General features: G+C 38.8%; 1 protein-coding gene across 1 annotated transcript in view; it reads right to left on the bottom strand.

Annotated features, from left to right (window-relative positions):
* Positions 1-5,854: 5,854 nt before the first annotated feature.
* kcnk9 (potassium channel, subfamily K, member 9) overlaps positions 5,855-24,573 on the bottom strand; it is a 98,090-nt gene continuing 79,371 nt past the window's right edge. The window contains exon 2 of the mRNA XM_038302352.1: positions 5,855-8,567. Within this exon, the coding sequence (XP_038158280.1) occupies positions 7,684-8,567 (884 nt within the window). The 3' untranslated portion in view covers positions 5,855-7,683. The remainder of the gene's footprint in view (positions 8,568-24,573) is intronic.

The following is a 24,573-nucleotide window of genomic DNA, read 5'->3' as shown; positions in this document are numbered from 1 at the left end:
ATTTTCCACGGTTCCACAGTCAGTCACCTATGCTATCTCCCCTACACCAAGCGGGCCGCAGTTTGAAAGTTAAAAAGAAAAAAAACCTGATGTGAAAATTAGGTTTAAACCTTTTTAAAAATACTTTTTGACTTTTAATACTTTTTTTTATTTTCAAAATGAGTTTTCATTAAAAAACAAAAAATTAAACAAAATTTATGTCCCCAGTTTAGCTCCATAATAATCTTAAAATGCGGCGTTGGTATCTTATAGTATGAAACCGGAGGAGAAAGGAAAATAAAACATCTCCTACTTAATTTGCTCTTGAATTTACATTTATGGATGAAATTCAAACAAACCCCAAGTGAACATCTCTGCATCTGCTGCAGAGGCCTGATGAAATAAAGAAAAATTCCCTGTTGGCAAATGTGGGTCTCATACTGTATATTGTGTAGTTTGGTTAGGCTGATGTGCTTTGAACTTATAGGATGGTGTTTGTGAAAGTGGCAAACCAAGAACAAAGGTGATTTATTCAGACCTGAGAACAATGCTGTATTGTAAGTCTGAGTGGAACATAAAAAAGCAGGAATATATCCTAAGGACTTTGGTAAAAGAAACAGCTGATATTGCAAACCATTTGTCTGTTAGACTCCAAATAAAAAGGGACTTATTCTACTATTCCACATCTCAAGTTCATGCACTTTCAATTCTTTTAAACCTAAAACAACCATGTTTCCTATTCATTTTCCCATATTTTGCACACACATTTAAAGGATCATCCTGCTGATATAAAGTATTCCATATCATGAAACTTCAGGCGTCCCTTTATATCAACTGACTCCCACCTCTACGTGTGTTAGTGCTGATGTTTTTACTTCATCCCTCCAAAGTGCATTCAGACCTAAGGAGTTGTCAGTTTGGATCTGCACACTTCCCCATCACCATCAACAGCCCAGCTTTCTGTGCTTTTAGATCCGAGGAGCTGAAAGCGGTTTAGCTCTTCAGGAGTCATTTTACTTAATGTGGAGAACTTTGATAATAATTTTTATGATTTAAGCATACTGCTGGACTAATTTAATTGCCCTTTGGGAGAGAAAACAAAAATCCAGTGTTTATTCTTGCCTTTTTACCTCATTGAAAAGTGGTGTCTTCTTAAATTTAGTTTAAAATCAATTAAGGGGGGGATCAACTGACTAAAATAGGCCAATTTGACAAATATTAAATTCCACTCATTAAATAAATAAAAATGGTTATAAATAAGCCTAATTTATTGCCCAGGTCTGTACATTATTAAGAAACAAAGAGTATTTAGGGCATCATTTGTGTTTCCATTGATTCACTTTATTTGGCTTTTATGGATCAGAATCCTGGCTGTTGATGTTCTGCATTTTTGAGATTTTAACAGTTGTTCCATCCTTTAGTGAAAAAAGAAACAGGAAATATTTACTGAATATGTCCAGGTAACAGCTTGAAAATGGACTGAAAGATTTATAAAGTTAAAATATAAAAAATATTGAATTTTGAAATGAAGAAAATGTTAATGAAGCTACAAGGTTTTCGCCGAAGGTTTGAAAAATTATTTCATCAGCGCTATAAATTTCCATTGTAAACAACATGTAGCCCAAAGGTTCTTCCTCTTATGCATTAAGATTCACTTTAGTTTATTTTTCCCATTTGATTACAGATACTATTCAATTGGTTAAAAGTTTTCTACTTTATGAAACCCAGCTGATTGCATCCTGCCATTTACTTTGCAGGTCAAGCATTTAACAACAGGAGACATTCCATTGCATTGTGTTGATGACTCTACAACAATTCCTTATACCAGGCATGCATTTAACAACAGTGGAGAGGAACAACTCTCTTTTAACGGGAAGAAAACTCCAGTAGAACTGTGGAAGCTCATTGGTAGAATTCTCTTATGACAGAAAGAAGGCTGACGATTGACATCATTCTGTCACCCGGAGGGGGGGACATTTATTTACAAAACCGAATTCATACAGCTGTCTTAAAACTTCATACATTCCGCAATGCATCGTCTCGTCTCAGTTAATTCCCCCACCTTTAATCCATTCTGGGCGGCCTTTTATGGTTTCGACATCGCATTACGTAACTGCACATGCACAGGAATATTGTGTCGACATCTTACTGGAATTCACGTGTGCTGATTTGCGTCAAAGTCACTGCGACCCTCAAGAGGTGTTTACACAGACGTTTTCTGTTTTTGCCAAACCCCCTCATGCAGCCTTGGAGACCATGGTGTTACTAAGACTCAAAACTGACCTTTAAATTTGGTTGCTAAGTAAGTGTAGGGCCATGTTGTAGGATATATTCTGATTTCTGATTCTAATATAAGACAATAAAACTGCTTCTACAGAACCAGGCTCAATGTGAGTGGCCTTCTGCCAAGTTTAACTTACAGTATAAACTAAATCGAATCTATTACTGTTTTGTCTAAACAACAATAAGCAATAATTTACCTTTGCTTCTCTCAGAGGGGACTGATCATAACACATAAAACGGTGCAGAAGTTTTCACATATTTTGCAATTTATTCAATTTCCAAAGGCTCAAAAATATCAATTCAGGCTCAAAGGTGTAAACAAACTGACAACACATTTTGAATAGATACCCCTCAACAAGCTGTACTTCGGATGCACATTTATTGTGGTTATCAGCAAAGTTTAAGAAGAGTCCTGACTACAATTATAGCCGCTATTCTAATCTGAATAGGTATATATTTACCTTAAGTCGATCAGCATTTTGAACTTGGTCCATGTTCTTAAGCAAATTCAGTAAGTTATCAGACCTTCTGGATAATCGTGCGAAGATATTTTAGATTCTAAAAGCTCATGTTTCTTACTGTTAAAAGGTAGTTTTCATCTCCACATTCGCTGCATGCATGCTGGGTTTAAGGAATTGTTGTAGAGTCGATTGCAATGACACCAGCTAATTGAATATCGACTGTTTCTACATGTTCATCCAGGAGGAGGGAAACCTTCAAAACCAATGACTGGATCAAAACAGCCGGTTTTCCTTGGATAGAAACTTGGAACCAATCTGAGTGGATAATCTGTTTGAATTGTCGTTGCAAAGGACCTTGAGATGACAAGAAAAACGAAAACTAAAATAAACCTTTATCCCTACTTGATGATAAAACCTCTGAAGAGGTTTAAGCCTCTGAAATGGCATTTCCGAACCCAACTGTTAAGAAATCGACTGAATATGCTTCCAGTTCGGATGTGTTGGAGAAAACAAGTTCACTTAAAACAACCCTGGGATTTTATTACAACCTGGCAGTAGGTATTTAAGCAAAGAAAAGTGAAGGCTTCTTTGTTGATTTATGATTTATAAAAAAAACTGCAACAAAATAAAATGTCCTCAACCCGGTTTTGCTCTTCTTTTAAAAAAATAAAGCCCCAAACTAGTAAAAAACAATTAGTCTGAAAGTAAAGCACTACGCTGATGATAATTTAACAAATTCCTGTTTCTGTCTGGAATAAGGTGGGCTCTCTCTATACTGTAAACAATACATTTTAGGCCTTAATATTGGCTTATTTTCATAATGCCTATGTTTTCCAACACGGAATATTTCTACCCTTACACAAACATGCTATGGTGACCAGCATTCTAAAAAAATATGGCTCAAATGAATCCTTAAAAGGGATTTCTTCCTCTTCACTATTGCTGCATAAATGCTATGTGTGAGAGATTACTGTATTCTAAAATGAATGATTGTAAACCATTCAAAGTGAGAGGTTTGAATTTAGTAAATCTTAAATTTCCCTATACTTCACTTCTATCTGCAGTCCTTCATAAACATAGGAAAAGTGTGATTCAGAAATGTAAAACACCACTGGCTCCTCAGTTCTAAAAAATGACATTCTGCTAAGTGGCTCTCTCTCTTCCTTGTGACTGCTCTTCCTTTTTTATCCTATATGAAGTTAATCAACATTAAAGGATAGTGAAAGCTTTTGAGATTTGCTTTACAATTGAATGGGAACACAGAAAATGAATGTACTTTGAAAGGTAAAATTGGATTGCAAAACTTTGTGAGTTTAGTAGATTTGACAGGCTGACTCAGACGAGACAAAAGGTCCAAGTCTATCAGACATGTAAACATTCCCAATACATCTAGTCAGTCTTCATTCCCATTTAATTTAACTTAGACAAATAAATTAACTTCCGTTTTTTTTTATTTCACTTAAATGAAGAATTAATGCTGCTGATTAGCAAACAATTTTGAATTTCACTTAATGTTTGTTTTGAAGCGGAGCAATTCACCATAGGCACTTTAAACATAAGAAGAAGAAAAGAAGAAAATAACCAGCCTATTTGACTTATTGGAATAAGAAAGATAAGATGGTCCTTTATAAGATTTCAGCTGGTGTTTTGGTTTTGACACTCAAAAAGACATTTTTCAATCCACATTATCAAGTGTTTAAAAGGTTAGCTGTATTAATACTTTTGATTTTCAAAATTTTCTTTATAAACTGATAAGGCTTTATAACTTTACTCCTAATCATTTAGCAACTTTAGCCAGTTTATACCTTGAGTTTTACATATATGACTTGTTTGGCCTTAACTGGCTAGCTAAAATAGGTAGCGCTATTTTAGCTAGCGTTAGCAAGGTTCTGAATTCACATATTGACCAAAGAATTCATAATAAGCCAGTTTAGAAAGGCATTTTTCCATAAAGACAAACATATTCAGGAGGAACTTCATACAAATAAATTAACTGATTATCTTTTTTCAACTCCAGAATAGTTTGTGTTTAATATTCTTTAGTTATGCTTCTGTGGTTATGGGTCAGTTTATCTTCTGGTTATTTGATTTTCTTTCAACAAAACAGAAAGTACCAATGACAAGTGGTCATGTTAATTTTTTTTTGTTTTAAAATATAAAACCTAAAATGAAAATACTTCTTTGTAAAAGAGGGATGACAAAAAAACAAAACGTTTTTGTTTTCTGATTATTTAACAAAATTTGAAATTACTTCAAAAACAGAACCGAATAAAGATCAGTTTGTTGTTTTTCTGGATCGGATGTTGTCAGTTTATAAGAGCCCCACATTTACCAGGGCCCATTGTTGCTTTAGATTTATCAACAGAAAATTAGTGCTGATGTTAAAAGTTACGCCAATGGTGGTGAGATACATTGTAGCCACAGCTGCACTGGGGCGCACTGAGAGAAAGCAGGCTGCTACCCGTCCCAATCAAAAGTAGGCAAGGCAGGGACATGTCTTGCCCAAAAACACCACATACGACAGATTTAGGGCAAGGAGTTTGACCCAGTAATCCACAGAGCACTTTTTTCTGGTGTTCATGCAAAAATCCTCTTCTTCCTGGACTTACTTGTGATATTTGTAGTGCTCTTGTGAAATAAGAGACCCCATCCGATCTTAGAAAATAAAAAAGATTTTTTTTCCTGTTTAAAAATTTTTTTTTTTGTTAATCAAATTAGAAAACGAAACTTAAATAGTTTCCAAAAAATTAGCTCATCCTTTTTTGAAGCAAAGAAAAGAGAAACACTGTATTTCAACTCTAATTGTTGTACATTGAAAATAAAATCCACACGTTTTGTTGTTTTCAAATATAAAAACCAAGCAACTAAAAGATACACTGACCATTTTGTTAGATTAATGCTTCTCCAGTCAGGATAAAAGCAGCAATATGGATCTAATTTTGGATTTTTGTTTTCCATGTTCCTGAATAGTTGTCTGCAAAATCCATCCAACCCAAAAGGAACACAAGTACACAAGAAGGTGAAAACATTAGTAATGCTAGGTGCAGCGATTGGAAATGGTGGAGGAAAGAAAAAGATGGTAACACACTGATACAATATAAATGTAGGAATTGATGAAAGAACAAAATCACTTTGAGTGAATTGTGGCTTTTAATTGGTGTCTGAAAATGTAGCCAGTTTGCTTGATTAAACCCATAATCCAACTTTATGGTGAGAAACTCACTAAGGTTCCTCATTCAATCCAAGGGGGAAAATAGCAGTCTTGGCAGTGAGCGCAGTGTGTCGCAGTGAGCTTGTCACAGATATTTTTGATTTATGCCCAATATTGAAGCGTGGTCTGGCCTATTTTATTACATGCCACAACCCAAGAGGGTCAATCACGAACTAGCTGTGGGTCTAGATAATGCCAAGGCGGTGAGGAAGTGGGGGCAAGTTTTTGCGACAAATGGATGGCGAAAAAGAGCGGGGATCCAGGTGGGAAAAAGGTACCAGTGTTCTCGCGCGCTCTTCTAGCTGGTCCTACTTCATGAGTCTTTTTCCGCAATGACGGTCATACAGACAAAACAAGCCGGTAAGGTACCAAACAGGAAATACGCATAGTGTAGAGCGGACGTTGATTAGACCAATAAGAGGCCCACTGTCTGCGGTCACCTACGATTTTGGAGAGGTGATGCAGAGTGTTTACAGAAGTGGCAGGGACACATTTGCATTCACTGCGACACACATGCAGACGACCTGGAGTATAAATCAGCCTTAAAGGTATACTGCCATCTGGGAGCAAGTCCATCAGCTGTATGTCACATGACCACCACTCACAATTAACAGCTATTCACACCTAAGGGCAGATTAACGATGCAAACTCAACTGACATGCACCTTTCTGGACTGTGGCAGGAAAGAAGTGTGCATCATGCCGACTTATGCATGCATGGTGAGGAACTCCTGATTAAAAGGCACGTGCCACGATCTGAACCAAGGAGTTCAATGGTGCTGAATACTGTAGCGTGCAACCAAGGTCCTATTTAGTTTTTTCCAAATTTACAAAACAAAAATGCCCAATAAATGTTGTACCATATCCTAACTGCATTTCCGTATTGTTCATATGATAATAAATATTCATCAACACATTCTGAACATAATGTTACAAAATCAATTGCTTGGATGGGAAGACCCTAGAGCTAGAAACTGGCATAGTGCTGTGGTTGACTTTCCTTTTAGGTCACTGTTGAGTTGAAAAGGCTGCAAGTGAATTTAAAGCTATCCAAACCCAATCCGATGCTTTTTAGATCAGCAGGAAGTATCAATAACAGCAGTATGATCCTTTGATTTATACACAAAAGACACTTTACCAACCATAAAAAACAAAAATCAACAAAAAAAAAAAGAAAAACATGGCCTACAAGTAAATGACATCTAAGTCACATGCTAATATTGGCAACAATATTTTGGCTTAATATGAGTTGAAACCATTAAAGTAAATGATTGCTTATTGAAAATAATACCTGATGCTTTAGAACATTTTTGAAATCTCTGTCTGCAGCGAGGCAATGGGATAATACGTCATGACAAATATCTCTTCAAGTTAGAGTGAAACAAGCAAACTCCCTTTGAAAAATAGCATTTCCCCAGTGTGCATCGTTTTATACGTAACCAAAGTTCATGTATTCATTTTATAATGTAAATCTGTAATAAGTCAAGTTTTATTGTTCACGTAGAGTCTCTTTAAATCAATTCTTGAAAAAATAGACATCCATGCTTCATGCTTTGCATCCTCTTGGGTCCAACTCTTCCTGTTCAGCCCAATCGTCTTTATCTGTTCCCAGCAAAACGTTTATTTCATATTACCAAACCAGGAAGGGAAAAAAGTGCTAAAATGAAAATCTGGTGAAGAGCAGCATTGAAAATGTTTGACCTAGTGTGTATAAAACATAAAAACTCACTGGTCCTGTGAGTGCGGAGCTTTAGATAGATTTCCTTCTCCTCATGAGCTGGTGATTGTCTGTGAGGCTGTGAAGGCCAGGAGAAACTGAACTGATGGGCGAAGGGAGGAGGCTGTTCTTCAACGTGCTGGGCGAGATCTCCTCAATCCTGTAGGAAACCGAGTGAAAGTACTGATTGCGGTTTAGCTGCGAGCTGAACGAGTTCTGATGGGAAAAGGCACAGCCCAGGCCTCCGATCCCGCCGCCGGAGCTGCCGTAGTCGTGCGAGCGGTAGTGCATGCACGGGCACACCGACTGCAGGTCGGTCACCTCCGTCCTGTATGGCTCTCGTCGTCGCCGGCTCCGCTGCAGCGATTCGTCCTGGATGTGAATAATCATGCTGTTGCGATTCCCTGCGAGGGACGCACGTTCCTCTGCATCCCGCCGCTCGTCCTCGCTGTTCATAGTCAGAAAACGGAGCACGACCAGGTTCAGGAAGGCTCCGATGACTGTCAGGCCCACAAGGATATACATGAAACTAAAGGCCACGTACAGGGGCTTCTTCTGTAGGGCCCGGTTCTTTTGAAGGGCCACAAAGTCCCCAAAGCCTATTGTTGTTAATGTAATGAAGCAGTAATAGTAGGACTGAAAGAAGCTCCAGTCCTCATAATGAGAGAAAGCAGCGGCTCCAATGCAGAGCGTGCCGATGCAGGAGAAAAATCCTACGGTCACCATGTTCTCCATGGACACGTCTGTGATGCGCATCCCACAGCATTTCTTGATGCGTTTGAGGAGGTACTTGACGAATGTGTTCATCCTCTCGCCAAGGCTCTGGAACATGACGAGAGTCAAAGGGATTCCAAGGACAGCGTAAAACATGCAGAAGGCCTTTCCCGCGTCAGTCCCAGGAGCTGCATGCCCGTAGCCTGAGATGAAACAAGAAAGACAAGAAAAAAATGAGCAAGGCAGACAAATTTTGATTTAATTAGTTTAAAACCTGGAAAAAGTAATAAAAATTTAACATTATTGATCTCACATTGGAGAAATTCTACCTCTGCATTTAACCCATCCGCTTGGGGAGCAGTGGGCTGCCATTGTGCGGCTCCCCGGGAGCAGTGTGGGGTTAAGGGTCATGCTCAGAGAGCCACAGTTGCAGTCTGTGGGAGTGGGGCTCGAATTCAAAACCTCGGGATTCCAAGCTCTATGCCCCAACCACTAGTCCACCACTCCCCAGGTATTGATACAGCTGGAGACCTTTCTACGTTTTTGTCACAAAGCAACTGGACTTTAACTGGACCGTTCTGGCCCATTAACTCTGTTTGATCTAAACCTTTTTATTGAAACTCTGGACTTAAGTTTTCCTCTTTTAACCTGCTCATTTATCCTCCTTTTAGCTACAGTACCAGTTAATCTTAAATAAAAAAGAACCCATCTAAGCAGCAATCCAACCTGGAGAGACTCGCAAGGAGATAAGACTTAGAGACTTAGACTTAGACTTGACTTTATTAATCCCTTGGGATTACTCCCTTCGGGAAATTGTATTTCCAGTAGCAGGAAACAAAATTGCACATACAAGAAAATAGAGGATGTTTAGGCACAGTATATACAATAGAAAAATAAAATCAATTAAATAAGATGTAGGAAGATATATTGGGGGATGAGGATAGACAAATAAATACAGAGGGCTATAGCAAAGCAATGACTTAAATTAACAGTTATGTAGTGTATTGCACTTGGATGGTTGAGGAAAGAGAGTGTCCAACAACTCCTTCACTTCTGTTCTCTTAACTCTATTTCCTGCTCCCCCCCAGAGAGGAGTTATAGAGCCTGATGGCATGAGGGACAAAGGAGTTCCTGAGTCTGTTGGTCCTACATTTGGGAAGGAGCAGCCTTCAACTGAACAGGCTCCTCTGGTTGCTGATGACGGTGTGCAGGGGATGACTGACATTGTCAATAATGTCCAGCAATTTGTCCAGTGTCCTACTCTCTGCCACCGTCACCAGTGAGTCCAGTCTCATGCCGACCAAAGAAAGCAGTTAAAGAGTATGTGGAAATGAATGAATATAAATATTTGGTGCTCAAACCCCCACCAGGCACAAGAGGTAAAACCGCGCTGATGATGATGATCTCATGTGGATGATGATGATGATGATGATGATGATGATGATGATGATGTTGATGATGATAAGAAGGCCTGGTGGTGGAATGGAAGAAGGAGAAGGAAGGGAGCTAGATTGAGTGAAAGGAGGTGGAAGTGGTGGAGCTGGAATGAAGTTTCGTTGGAAGGCAGGTGTGACCATGTATGAGACAGATTCAAATGAAGAGTAATAAAAGCCCTGTTGTGTGGTATTTTGGGCTACCATCATAAGTGTGCAGTGGGACCAGTGCACAATGTTCAATCTTATATCCGCTCACTCAGAATGTGTCTTTAATAAACTCTGCTACACCAGTTGTGCATTCATTAAATTCATTTTTTGCCCTCAATCCACTAAGTTTCTGCACTCCCTCGGCTTCAATGACTTGTTTAACTATATGTTATTGGTCCACACCTGCCGGCCAGTCAAAGACAGGTCTTTTTCATCTAATGAAAACACAGGTGGGAGTTGTGGAATCCTCCCTGCACTAGGTGTGTCTAATCTGCACGGTGAATTAGATTGTGCAAAATGGACTAAGATTGGACTAAACAGAGGTAAATTCTTTTTTTCTGGTTTAATTTCTTTAAAATTCAATTTAAACTTTTTTTTATTTTATTTTTTATAATTTCCATCCATAAAACATGTTTTTTGCTTGCAAAAAGAATGGAACAAAGTTTACTCTTTTTGCAACTCTGTAAAAGCCTGAAAATGTCTGGGAAATGTGCAGTAGAAGCCATTCCATCTTTAAACTTGGAAACAAAGTCCAGTGCATTGTTTTTAATTTTCTTTTTTTGGAATAACTATGACCTGGATGACTGAGAATCCTCCCCAGCGTACAGCAGCAGCCATTCAAAATGGACCTTCCAAGTTAAACGACAGCTGAATAGCAGCCCACTTCCCTCCATCTTCTGGTGAAAACTTCCAGCCACTGGAGTTACCCCCTATTGCATACTTTTTTACTCTGACTCCACCCTTTCACTGAATTACAGGATCTGACCAGGAGATGACACTTTCTTTAGATCTTAATGTCGACAAATCATGACAGTAAGAATATTTTAGTACAAATATTGATGTTTAAAAAGGAATTGAAGGGGACCAGCCAAGGACCCATTAAAGAAAATGGGGAAGTTTTAAGAGGCTAGTACTGTATGACTCCAATATATTGCACAATCTGCCATAGTTATCCAATGCACAGATATTTTTTTCATCTACGCTGAGGAATTTTGCATTATTCAGATTTCTGGGATTGATGATTAAACAGTATATCAAAACATGTTTTAACACCGGGGTTTTTTACAACCTAACTTTGCTTTTCCAATACCCAAAAACAAAAATACACAGGTTTCAGGTCAAATAGCAAACAGGCAAACCTCAGAAAACATGTGGCTTTGCAGTCCAGTTAGTTGCACCTGAATTTTAAATAAAGGAGGATGTTGGGATCTGGAGGCTTGTCAACCTTTCTCCACCAGAGGGAGCCTGAGATCTTCCTCCTGAGGGTGTGAGCTGACTTCTGCACACCTGTTTCCCATCTGCTCATCTGGAGGCTTTTTAAGGAGGAGGAGGCTGACACTTCTCTGCCAGAGTGTTTGCCAGTAATGGTACCAGCAAACCTTGAGCCAGTTAATCTGATCTGTTTTCCTGGTTTTTTGAGAACCTTCTTCTGCCTCTCAGATCTGGACATATCTGGTGATCAGTCAACTCCTGGAGAAAACTCTCACTGCCTGGAACCTGCCTGTCTGCCCTCAGCCTCCGTCTCCGCCTCTGCCCTCAGCCCTCTGCCTGCCGATCAGCCTCTGGACCCTCAAGGTTCCCCCCCTAACGGTCAGAATACCCCCTGAGCAGGTATTAACCCAGACCGCCGTTAAACAGCAAGTTTCCTGGATCCACTCTAACCGATCTGTCCTCCTCTAGTTGCTTCCCTCCGGTGACCAGCCTGACGAACCAAGACGCCGTTCACATTTCTCTGAAAACTTTGTCAATAAACCTTTTAACTATTTTTCCTGTCTCTTGAGTGTTTCTGCATGTGGGTTAGAAGATTAGACCCCAACATGACAGAGGATAAAACATATTTGTCTTAAGCTTTTAGTTATGTATTGGTGAATCACGTCAAATTCAATTAAAACATAACAAGACTGTGTTTATACTGTGAGATTATGCAGACATTAAAGTGATGAGAATTTTGTTTTGCTAAGCACTGTACTGTATGTGCTTTTAAAGCTGCAGCCAGCAATACTTTACTTCAACCCCAACATCTAAAAAAGCCCAGAATCAGCTTTTGTTTACAAACAGGAGCTCACAAGAAATCTCACTAAGAGTCTGCGAGCTCTGCCAGAAGAGGTAGTGAATAGGTGGCAGCCACAAAAAATGTGTCTGCTCATTAATCTTATTTGGGCTCCAGCATTTAAGTGAAGTTGCGTCCCATTAGTCAGAAGTTTCCGGTGAGGTAGAGGAGTTTGGGGCAGGGATTGGGAAAGAATCATAGAGGGAAGCCAGTAAAGCTTTTAGCTTAATTAGACTTTATATTTAGACCAAAAGCTGCTGACTCAGACACATACTTTGGAAAATCCAACCTGGCGGGGGTAACAATGGAATTTATTCCCTATGTTTGATCTAATTTTCAAATTTAAGTGATTTTATGTGCATCTCATCTAATTTGCAAAGTCACTTCAGAGATTACAGTATAAATAAGAGCTAAATTTCTTAGTGTCATATTGATCATCTCTCTTAACAGAATCCATTGCTGCCAATATGAAAATTTAAGTCCAAGCCAAGAAACACCAACTATCATTTGGCAGATCATCACTGGATGAAACAGAATTCACATTTCTGTGGTGGAGTAAAGCAATATTTAAAAACATATCTATTTAAATGCCCAGAAAAAGCGCCTCTGTTTGTATTCTCAAATATTGATTTAGTCTTTTCCCATTTGACCTTCTGCCCACTTATGTATCTGTTACACATGCCCTTAAGGAAAAGAGTCCTGGACTAGGCAATCTGGTTGCAGTGAGGAACAGCATCAGTTATCTCATGCGATTGAACTGCAAATTACTGTCTCTACAGCTCAACTGGGGAATTTCAAAAGAAAAACAGGGTATCAGCAAGAGAAGGAAGGCAACTGGAAGATGTTTTTGAAGTATTGCTTTAACCAACAACATGCTGAATATTTAGTGATAACGAATTTTGACACCTTACTGCCCTCAAAATGTGAACATTATATGTTTTTTCAAGACCAGTAAATTATATTTTAAAAACAACTTTTAAAAATAGTTTTTTATAAGATTACAATGAGTATTTAATGTGTGCACGTACGTCTTGTGCATTTAAAAATAAACAGCAGGTAGAGTATGCAATGTGTAAACTGTGAGAATTTAAAGAATATTAGGCCCCGTCCACATGAAGTCAAAACGAACACGAAACGCTAATATTTTCCAGAACGTTTGTCGTAAAGACGGAGACGTAAAATAAATGTGATCGTCCACACGAATGCATGAAAGCGCTGCAAAATGTATGCCAGGCCTGTAAGTGGCGCTGTGGTGCGACGAAATGTTGGGCATGCGCACTAATATTTATACTTGGTTGCCCTGCGGGTCCATTTTCGTGGTTCAGTCAAATTCAGGTGCTGAACTATGTCGTCGATATTGCTCTGTTCTTCCTGGAATATTCCAGAAGAAGAAGATTCTGTTGTAAGCCCGACAGCAGGGTGAGTAGCATGAGCAGCAACCATTCAACACAGTACGGCGCCATTGTTGTTGTGATACTGTGTCGCGCATGCGTGTTTAGAGGCGACGCTATGACGCATGCGTGTAAAAAAAAAAAATGCGGTTAGAGCTTAAAGATGGAAACGCGAAAACGGCGTTTCAAAATCTTCCCACTCTGAAGGCTGAATAAAAAAAAGATTGTTTACAGACCCCCAAAACGGCGGCTTCGTATGGATGAGAGGCTGGTTTGGTGAAAAATGTGTGCGTTTAGGCCAGGGTTTGACTTCGTGTGGACGGGGCCTTAAAAGCCACAAAAAATGGGCATAAAACAGGAGTTTCAAGTTTCCAATAAATGAACCTCATGTTATCTGAAATAAACGAATAAATAGTCAGTGTATGGCACTGATGAGGGTTTTAATGGAAGCCCAGGTTGCCTTGATAATGTCCATCAGTTCATCTGCACTGTTGGGTTGTGTGTCTCTCATAATCCTCTTGAAAACAATGTGATATAGTTTCTTTAAGGGCTTCAGGTCAGACCCATTTGCTGATAACACCATGATCATTAAACCAGCTTCTGATACCATGTGCAAAAATTCAATCAAGATCTTAATAAAGCTTGTCAACAGAGGAAAAAATTGTGTTATCTGAAACTTTCCTGTGGAACCAATAACCAGTTATAGTCTGTGAGGCAGACACCCTGTCTAGTTTTAAGGGTAGGCTTAAAACTTACCTTTTTGATTCAACTTAAAGTTGAATCAAAAAGTCCCCCCACAAAGTCATCTTTGTGGGGGGCTCGTTTGTGGTCATATTTGTGAAGAACAAGAGGATTTTGTGCAAAATGTAACATATTTTCTATAGCATTAAACTTAAGACTTTGCCCCTGAAGGTTAAGATGAAAATAAAGCAGCAGGTATATTTTTTTATATGAAGCAAATGGGGATAGAATCTGTGAAGAATATTAAGAGCTGGAAAAATGCAGTTTTTGGTTAATAAAGTGATGCAAAGCATATACTGTATTTACTGCAAAGTTTAAGAAATAAATCATTATGTTTCTTTGAAGTTCTACAATGTAATAGTTGGGACATTTTTCTGATGCACTGCCTCTTTTGTCAGATGCTTTGTTAAATTGCTTAGTTTACATTAGCAGTTCATTAATTCCTGTTGGCTTGAAGCAGGGATAAGGCTTGCTGATATAATCACAGCAAAGGAAACCAACAAGAGGATACGTTTTTGCCGGAAAGGGACAATTACCCTCTCTGATCATATCTCGGACCAAACTTTAGAGCTGAAGAAGCTGCCTAATTCACTTCACTATCGGCTGCAAAGATCTGGTACTGGTTTACCACTCAGAGAACAAATGAAAATGGGAAAGCCTTATCTGCATGACCAAATAAGTCAATATGAAGCCCACAGTAATCATGCTTCTGCTGTTTGCACCGAACTTGATTAAAAGAACAATGCACAGGGCTTTCCATTCTTTTCCCCAGAAATCGAATAATTTTGTTTCATAATGGAACTATAGGTTTTATTGCTGCGTTGATCAAAGCTAGACAAATAAAACAGAATGACTGCAGCAGCTCTCACAAGCATGCAGACAATATACAGCAATGCTCTCTGTTCTGTTTTAGCATTAAAGCTTTTCCATAGACACATCACTTGAAGGAGGTGTTACTACAGGCTTGAGTTTGCAAGAATTTGGTGATACAATATATCAAAATGCTTGGGTCATGATAAAATGTATTCTCATGAGGATAAGATGATGCATTGGGTCTTTTAAAATAATACAGCTATGGAAGAGCTTACAAGATCTTGTTGTTCTCTGCATTGGCTGGTATAGCAGCTGAATAATATCCCTAGTTTGGCAAGTTAAAGATAACCAGCCTTTTACTCCTTGTCATGCATTAGAACCCTGACATGGACGAATGTCTATAAATATTTTTTTACATTTAAAATTGATTGGTCATATTTTTAATCAATACCAATATCATCTAATGAATTAGATGAAAAAACAGGTGTGTGACCGTCCGATGTGTAGTCACCTCTGCGCGGGGGATGTGGACAGATTTGACGGTTGTAGAGGCTATGCATCAGAAGCATAAATTGGCCTGTACACTTTCTGATTGTTTGAATTAACCTATGAAATAATATTTTACCTAAAACTTATCTCATGTCTTCCTTATGAAATTTCCACCCCTAGTCAAGCACACATACTTCCCATAATCAGGACTAAGGTAGTGTTATAACAAAGACAAAAACGGTAGCTGCATTTCACCTCAAAATGCAGAAAAAAACGTGACGATACCCCTGGACCCCCTATGCCTTGCAAAGCCTATAAATGTGATACACCAAGGTGTACACCCAATGATGTATTCCTACTTAAAAGCCTGTGAAGAACTGTCCAAAAATATCAGCAACACATACCACGGTTTGGTTAAACTATAGAAACATATAAACTGTTCATTTGGGTCTCTGCTATTTTTTCCAAATCATTTACACATTCTTTTGAGTCAGAAAGTGCCACAGTTAAATCATTATTCATAATGATACAAATGGTGGCATGCTGCACAGGGAATGCCTCAATTGTGTTGTACTCCCATGCTGCCGATAAGCTACTGAAAATCACCATGTTACCATTTTAGGAGAGCCTGTTGTGAGAAAACATCATGCAGATATTAAATCCAAGGTTGTGGCATTTTGACAGGATTTCCTAAAACACAGGGAGGAGGGAGACACTCACGTTACCATCACTGAAAGGACAGAACAGATTTATGTTTGCCTTCGTTTTTAGAGACAGATTTTTTATGAATAGTAGATCTTTTTTGAAATGAATTCAGATATCCTATGAACTTTCACTTTTTAATTCTATTTAAATTCAATTCAATTCAATTCAGTTTATTTATATAGCGCCAAATTCACAACACATGTCATCTCAAGGCACTTTACAGTTCAACCAGATCATACAGTCAAATTGATACAAAGTTTTCTATCTAAGGAAAACCAGTTGATTGCATTGACTCGTTGACTCAAATACAATCCCCCACACTAAGCATGCTTGTAGCGACAGTGGAGAGGAAAAACTCCCTTTTAACAGGAAGAAACCTCCAGCAGAACCAGGCTCAGTGTGAGCGGCCATCTGCCGAGGCCGACTGGGGTTCAAGGAGACAGAAGCAGAGATACAAAAAGCAGCTGTAAAAGGCGGCCCCGTCCAGGAAACACACAGCCAGGCAGACGAGCTCCAAGGCAGCTCCCATGCCAGAGGACGAAGAGAGCACATCCACTCAGTCACGGTCAGAGAAACAGGACCACACTGGAAAACAGGCCGATCTCCAACATCTATTAACAAGGGTGTTGATAGAAGCAGCACAGCTGATGTTTTTTCCAGGATGACGTCACAGCCAAACAGGAACAGACGAGGCAAAGCTACTCTGAGGAAAAGCAGAGAGAGCAGAAGGTTAGAGATTGAACTAACAGATTCTGCAGAATAGGAGAACAGAGAGAGAATGAAGCAGAATGATGAAATGGGGGTCCCTATGTCCTCCAAAAGTCTAAGCCTATAGCAGCATAACTATAGAGATAGCTCAGGATAACCTGAGCCACCCTAACTATAAGCTTTATCAAAAATGAAAGTTTTAAGCCTAGCCTTAAAAGTAGACAGGGTGTCTGCCTCACGGACTAAAACTGGTGGTTGGTTCCACAGGAGAGGAGCCTGATAACTAAAAGATCTGCCTCCCATTCTACTTTTAGAAATTCTAGGAACCACTAGTAAACCTGCAGATTGAGAGCGAAGTGCTCTGTTAGGAACATAAGGAACAATCAGATCTCTGATATAAGATGGAGCTTGGCCATTTAAGGCTTTATATGTGAGAAGGAGGATTTTAAATTCTATTCTTGATTTAACAGGAAGCCAATGAAGAGAAGCCAGGATAGGAGAGATATGATCTCTCTTTTTCATTTTCATTAGAACTCTGGCTGCAGCATTTTGGATCAGCTGAAGGCTTTTAACTACAGTTTGTGGACTTCCTGACAGTAAAGAATTACAATAGTCCAGCCTTGAAGTAACAAATGCATGGACTAGTTTCTCAGCATCACCCCTGGACAGGATATTTCTAATTTTTGCAATGTTCCTCAGATGAAAGAAGGAAATTCTAGAAACCTCTTTGATATGGGATTTAAATGACAGGTCCTGATCAAAAATAACACCAAGATTTTTTACTTTATTATCTGAAATCAGTTTAATCCCATCCAAATGAAGTGACTGGCTAATCAGTTTCTTTTTCAGAGACTCTGGTCCAAAGACTATAACTTCTGTTTTGTCTGCATTCAGAAGCAGAAAGTTAAGAGTCATCCAGGTTTTTATGTCTTCAAGACATGCCTGTAATCTATGTAATGGGTTAGCTTCGTCTGGATTTATAGACAGATATAGCTGGGTATCATCAGCATAACAGTGGAAATTAATCCCATGCTGTCTAATAATTCTACCAATTGGGAGCATGTATAAAGTAAAGAGAATTGGTCCTAGCACTGATCCCTGTGGTACTCCACAGGTAACCTTTGAGCGTGTTGAAGATCTATCATTAACATGAACAAACTGAATTCGATCAGATAGATAAGATTTAAACCAGTCTAGTGCTGTTCCTTTAATTCCAACAAAATATTCAAGTCTTTCTAAAAGAATATTATGGTCAACTGTATCAAATGCAGCACTAAGATCCAACAGGACGAGCACAGATACAAGTCCATTATCTGAGGCCATGAGAATATCATTAGTGACTTTCACCAGAGCTGTTTCAGTGCTATGATGAGCTCTAAAGCCAGACTGAAACTCTTCAAAAAGTTCATTATGGTGGAAGTGATCGCAGACTTGTTTGGCAACTACTTTCTCAAGAATTTTGGATAAGAAAGGAAGATTGGATATAGGTCTATAATTGACCAAGTCATCTGGGTCAAGAGACGGTTTCTTAAGCAGAGGTTTAATTACAGCAATCTTAAAAGCTTTAGGTACATATCCCTGTAACAGAGATAGATTAATCACATCTAAAATGGAGGAGGAGATCAAAGGGAATACCTCCTTAAATAACCTGGTTGGAACTGGATCTAACATACAAGTTGAAGGCTTAGATGAAGACAATAATTTTGCTAATTCAGAGAGTTCAACTGGATCAAAGCAGTCTAAACCCGGTTCAGATTCCATGACTACCTCAGGTACAATCGCGGATAGAGGAGTGCTTATGATCTTATTTTTAATAAGATCAATCTTATTTATAAAGAATCCCATAAAATCATTGCTGCTAAGAGCAGGTGGAATGGACGGTTCAACAGAGCTATGGCTCTGGGTGAGTTTGGCAACTGTATTAAAAAGAAATCTAGGATTATTCTTATTCTCCTCTATTAATGAGGAGAAGTATGCTGCTCTTGCTTTACAAAGGGTCCTCTTATACAGCAGTAAACCATTTTTCCAGACTAGGAAGGACTCTCGCAGGCCTGTGGAGCGATATTTTCTCTCCAGTTTCCTAGCATTTTGCTTCAAAGTACGCAGCTCTGCATTAAACCAAGGAGCAAGCTTTCTATTTTTAACGGTTTTCATTTTCAAAGGAGAAATCCGGACATCTATTGTGTGAATAACTGAGCGCTAGCAGGTCACTGAAACCATTAGGGTGGATGGTGCAAGTGAGCAAAGAAGACTCAATAATTACTGCTTTCTGTTTGTGTGGGGGATTTGGAATCCACTTAGATGAAGCATACTGTATAGCTGTAAGAAGCTGTTTATGCAACTGCATGTAACTCTATATATGGAGGACATGCAGGCTGCGACATGGCAAGACGGAGGAAGACTTTTAGCCAATGCAAACAACAAAGTTGCCCAAAGTTAATCGGCATTTGGAGAAAGTTAGCTTCAAAGTCTTTCAGCTAATTTTAGGTGACCCCCCCCCCCCCCCCTTCTTTTAACTATTTATTTTAACATATGACAAAATTCAACATTGTCATGAAAATATATGTTTTAATTATTATTATTATTAGTATTCAGTTCACTTTTTTCATGCCTCTTGCAATTGCAACAAGTCCCATCCAGGGGGTGCACTCCCCACTTTGGGGACTATTGTCTAGATCTATGGAGATTTTCTCTCCAAAAATCAAATTTTAATTTAAGGACAGGATTTCAGTCTGCTTGCACTCAAAACATCAGCTTTCTCTTGAATACATACTCTTGTCCAGCAAATCTTTGCTTTCACTCACTCCTCTTGAACATCCAGGGGCAAGACATGGAAACTGTGGGGAGTTTCAAATACCGGGGTGTTCATGCCAATAATAAACTAGACTGGACTGGAATAACACCAATGCCCTGTATAAGAAGGACCAGAGCCGCCTCCACCTCCTAAGGAGGCTGAGGTGCTTTGGAGTGAGCAGGCCCCTGCTTCAAACCTTCTATGACTGTGATGGCATTAGCCCTCCTCTACTCTGTTGTCTGTTGGGTCCCTGGCAATGCAGAGCGGGACAGAAAGAGACTGAACAAACTGGTGAGAAAGGCCACTTCTGTCCTAGGCTGCAGCCTGGACTCTGTAGATGCTATGGTTGAGAGGAGGGTGCTGTCCAAGCTTACATTCATCATTGACAACACCTTAGACCTTCTGCATCAGGCGTAGATGTAGAGGAGCTGAGCAGCTCCTTTAGTGAAAGACTTTTACACCCTGTTTGTAAAAAGGAGCGTTATCATATGTCGAACATCACTGCTGCCATTAGACTTACTATAACTGCATTAACATGTGCAATAACTAATGCACAATTCCTGTTTAATACCCTGTGCAATAATCTACTTATGTTTAATACCCTGAGCAATAACTATTTATATAAATACCTATTTAATACCCTGTGCAATAACCTGTGCAATAATCCCGATAAATAAGTGACTTCAGCTGTTATATACTGTATATAAATATATGTGGACGCACCATATATACTGTATATATCCAATGCACCTTTTCCTCCTTTTGGCACCTTTTCACTATTGAGCCGATGTGACAAGTGAATATTTTCACAGTGAGATCAATAAAGTCTATCTTATCTCATCTTATCTTAAATGTTCTCTCGTTTGTCTTTTCTTCGCATGAAAACCCCTTTGTTCTGTTCAGACATGCACTTGCAAACCTGTTGTCCCTGCGATTGTTTTTTTTTTTTGCTTTCTCAGATTGGAGTCTGAGCATAGCCTAGCAACCGTTTCATTCAATTGAATGATGGTATGGTATCCTCGAAAAGGATAACAAAGGATACCACCACTCAAGAAAAAATTATTGAGTGTCTTGAGGTCAATGCATCTTCAGGCATGAGGTAAAGAAAACTTCTGCTACAGGTTATGCTACTAAGAGCAGGTGCTAATTCTGCTTCAGGTAGGAAATTGTGCTGCATTTCATTGGTGATTAAAGAAACACCCATGTTACTTTTATGTTTTTTATTGTTAGAAAACTTACAGAACAATTATGTCAATTTCAAATAGTTTATATAATTATTTTTAAAATATTTTGTTATCATTTATATTTAATGGTCATTTAAAGGTGCATGGACATCTTATATGCATATACCAAAAAGACCAAAATCCAGTTGATCATAATAAAATCCGGCGAAATATTCCAACTTTTTCCATGGTGTTAGATGGCACTCATTGATGTAGCTACTAAATAAGTTCAGACTGCGTCCACTTGAGATAGACCAATTTTTTTGCACGATACTAGCATAGTTTTTTTTTTGTCTTGTATCGGTGCTGGACGATACATGCAAATACATGCTTGTGAAGTTGTCAGGGTGAGTTGACACTAACAATTTTTTTTTTTATGAAGGATAAATGATTATCTCTACAGCAGGAGTTGGGCAACTCGAGTCCTTGAGGTCCTGTATCCTGGAACTTTAAGATATGACCTTGACTTAACACACCTGAATCACGTAAATGTGTGTTTGTGTAATATTACCTTCAAAGGTGTTCAATGTTACATGCTGATTCATGAATGCTTTCAGCAACCATACCTTGAGATCACTTAAACTGCACGTATCGCCGATCCTACATTTGCTATCCTTTGTTAAGGTTTTTTTTTTTTTTTTGGTTTTATTGTTAAATGTTTCTATCTTTATAAATTAATGCGGGTAAATATTTTCATAATTGCATAATTTTTTTTATGTAAATGGAGGAATAGAAAGCGGTATCGCCTCCAAGAATGGGCCCTATAAAAATTGGAGGTTCATATCAAGGTCGGTAAGACTGATGTGAAGATAATCAGAATCTGCATTTATTTTAAAAGCCCTTACTGTTCCATCTGCGTTTTTGACCGTGCTGTAATCACTTATGGAAAACTGACAGTCTGGAGGTCAGGGCTTTAAAGCATTGCTAACACCAGTAGGACTATCATCAAAGAGATGCACTCCCATGTCTATCAACTTCACAGCAACATCAGAATGCTTCCTGAGCTTTAGCTCCAGCTTCAATCAGACTGTTTTCCAAGCACAACTCAAGTTTTGTCCCTCTTAGAGTCAATCATCGTTTGTGTCTTTTCACACATAATCCTGGACTCCTTTTTTTCACGACCACTCTGTGAGTTTCACACTCGCTAATCTCCAATTGCAACGGCTTGTTAATCAATTGTTAGCATGCGCTGTGATGTAATCCAGATCATTTGATGTTTTTATTTTAATTATACACAAAAAATCTATATATACGAATAAATTGAGTTAAAACAAAGCTCAAAAGAAAATAAACAGGACGCTCTAATTTATCATAAAAACGTTTTTGTGCAACCAGAGGGAGTTACTTGTGTATAAGTTTAAAACATTATAGATTACATGACTTTGTATTTTTAAAGTCGTAGGGAAGCGGCTGTTCCAACCGTTGCATTTTCTAATTCTCCCGAGTGGTGCACGACTTTACACAAGTGAATAAAGTGAATGTGATTGGTCGTAATCAAAGGGGGCGGGATTTATGTTAGCGTCTTGCTAACCAGTTAACAACTTAGGGCTAGCAGGTTCCCAATGGGGACCAAGTAGCACTAAATTGGTGACTTAGAAACGGCTTACAGCAGCGGTCCCCAACCTTTTTTGCACCACGGACCGCTATATGTCAGACAATATTTTCGCGGACCGGGGGGGCGATCATCGATAAATTATTCTGTGCGGCCCGGTACCAAATGAACGATGGTTGGGGACCGCTGGCTTACAGACGTACATGTTTGAGCCCTTGCCTCACAACGCTGCCAGTTCTGTTAGCTCTACGCCTGCCGAAGACACAGACGTCCATCCCCGTGAACACTGGGACGGAACACAATGGGAAAGGAAAGGATTCTGATTTCAACCGTTGTGTATATTAGCTGTGACATATGAATCAAGATGCTATGGCCCAAAAAAATTTGATTGACAGATGACAGTTGATATATGATTGGCCGAATTTAGGTGTTCAAGCTGATGTATGACTGACTGGTCTGCATAAAATAACAAAAAAAAAACACAGATTTTAAGACAGGATTTCTTTTTTAAATAGGCATTTAAATATAGATATCGTTTGATAAAAAGTGTACATTTATATCCATCTTTAAGCCAGAATGATTAGACGTTTAAATATAACTTCCCTACGACTTTAAGGAAGCATCTAAGGCTGTAATTCGATTAGCTGGAACGGTTGCTTGGCAATAATCCCATTCCAATGTGAAAAAGCTAAGAAAAAAAATCCAGAAATAGGGAAAAACGGACTGCGGACACATTTCTGACTCCAGGAGAAGCAGGCCAGCGAGAGGAGAAAGTATCTGAAAGATGCATTAAATCTGACAGCAGAAAAAAAAATTGATAGTGATAAGAGTATTTAAGATAAAGTAGAAGTTTTGAGTGCAAACAGAGAAAGTCTTGAGTTTTGGCAGGAAAAACCTACCCTTAACATAAATTAGTGACCTGTCTGTTAAATATAATTAAAAGATCAGTGGGACTACCTGTGTATCAGAGGCTAGGATCAAACCACAGGAAAAGGTTTGGTGCATTTTCTAAAACTAAAGACTGTTCGGCTGGATTTTAGCGCTGGTCCCCAGTTGCGTTGGTCTACAGTAGCTGTAATTAGTCCGAAGGGCGAGCTGATATGACAATCTGCTAGCCAAGAGAATTAAATGATTCTGAATCCTTCTTCTGATTCCTCCTAGATATTTTTTTCTGATTAAAGCCTTAGATGAAGCATCTACAGAAACACACCAATTTATAAATGGTAACAAAACAGCTATAACATAGAATAAATTAGATTATACATACATGTAAGCTCACATCAAAGCCCATCAAAAAGTGCTTATTAATTGATTGCTTAATTTTGTTCTTTGCAATGATTAAAAAAGTAATGATAAAAAGATAAACAAAATGAGAGCTTTTCTTCTATTTGTGACACTGCTCTGTGCAGACAGAGTGCCAAAAGTCTAATCAGCAGATTATCCTTTAGTATTGCGTTTCCCATTTTAGTGCATTATACCAACTGATTTTGGTCATTTAAGCTCTCTATGAGCAGGCCTTTGCTGCTGCAATCACATCAGAGCCTATTGGGTAATTATTCTGCAGTGGCTATGAGAGTTTCCTTTAGACTGTGTTCTAAAAAAGGCAATTCTGTCTGGGTTTTTTATTTTTTTGGCTTGTTTTTTCTTGATTGTCGCAGCCGCATTTTAAAGTTTGAAGTTGTTACCTCTGCCTGATGGGACCTGGACAGGAAGTCATAAAGGGCAACATTATGAGTGGAAAAAAGTCCCCAGTTGGTGAGTTCCTTACATTTCCAAGACAATAAACAGAAAATCATTACCTGAGAGGTCCAGGGGCACACACACATGACCTGCAGATTACCTTCTGAAAGTCACTCCCCGTTACATTTATGGTTTCAAACATCGTCCACTTGGGTGCTATCTATCTGGGATCTAATTCACCGAGAGAAAAGGTTCATAAAAAGCTTTTCAGTAGTTATCGTCTAACAAGCCGGTAGGTTGTGGCACATTATACACCTCTGGTCACTGGAGAAGTAGATTATAGGAAAATACACGTCTTAAAGTGGTGTAAACTGTACCTTTTATTTTTCCTCTTTAAGTGTTCTTTTGATGTCCTTGACG

Source organism: Cyprinodon tularosa, unplaced genomic scaffold (genome assembly GCF_016077235.1).
Source record: "Cyprinodon tularosa strain WSP-4 unplaced genomic scaffold, ASM1607723v1 ctg489, whole genome shotgun sequence".
Lineage (NCBI taxonomy): Eukaryota > Metazoa > Chordata > Actinopteri > Cyprinodontiformes > Cyprinodontidae > Cyprinodon > Cyprinodon tularosa.
This window is presented reverse-complemented; position numbering and strand designations above follow the sequence as displayed.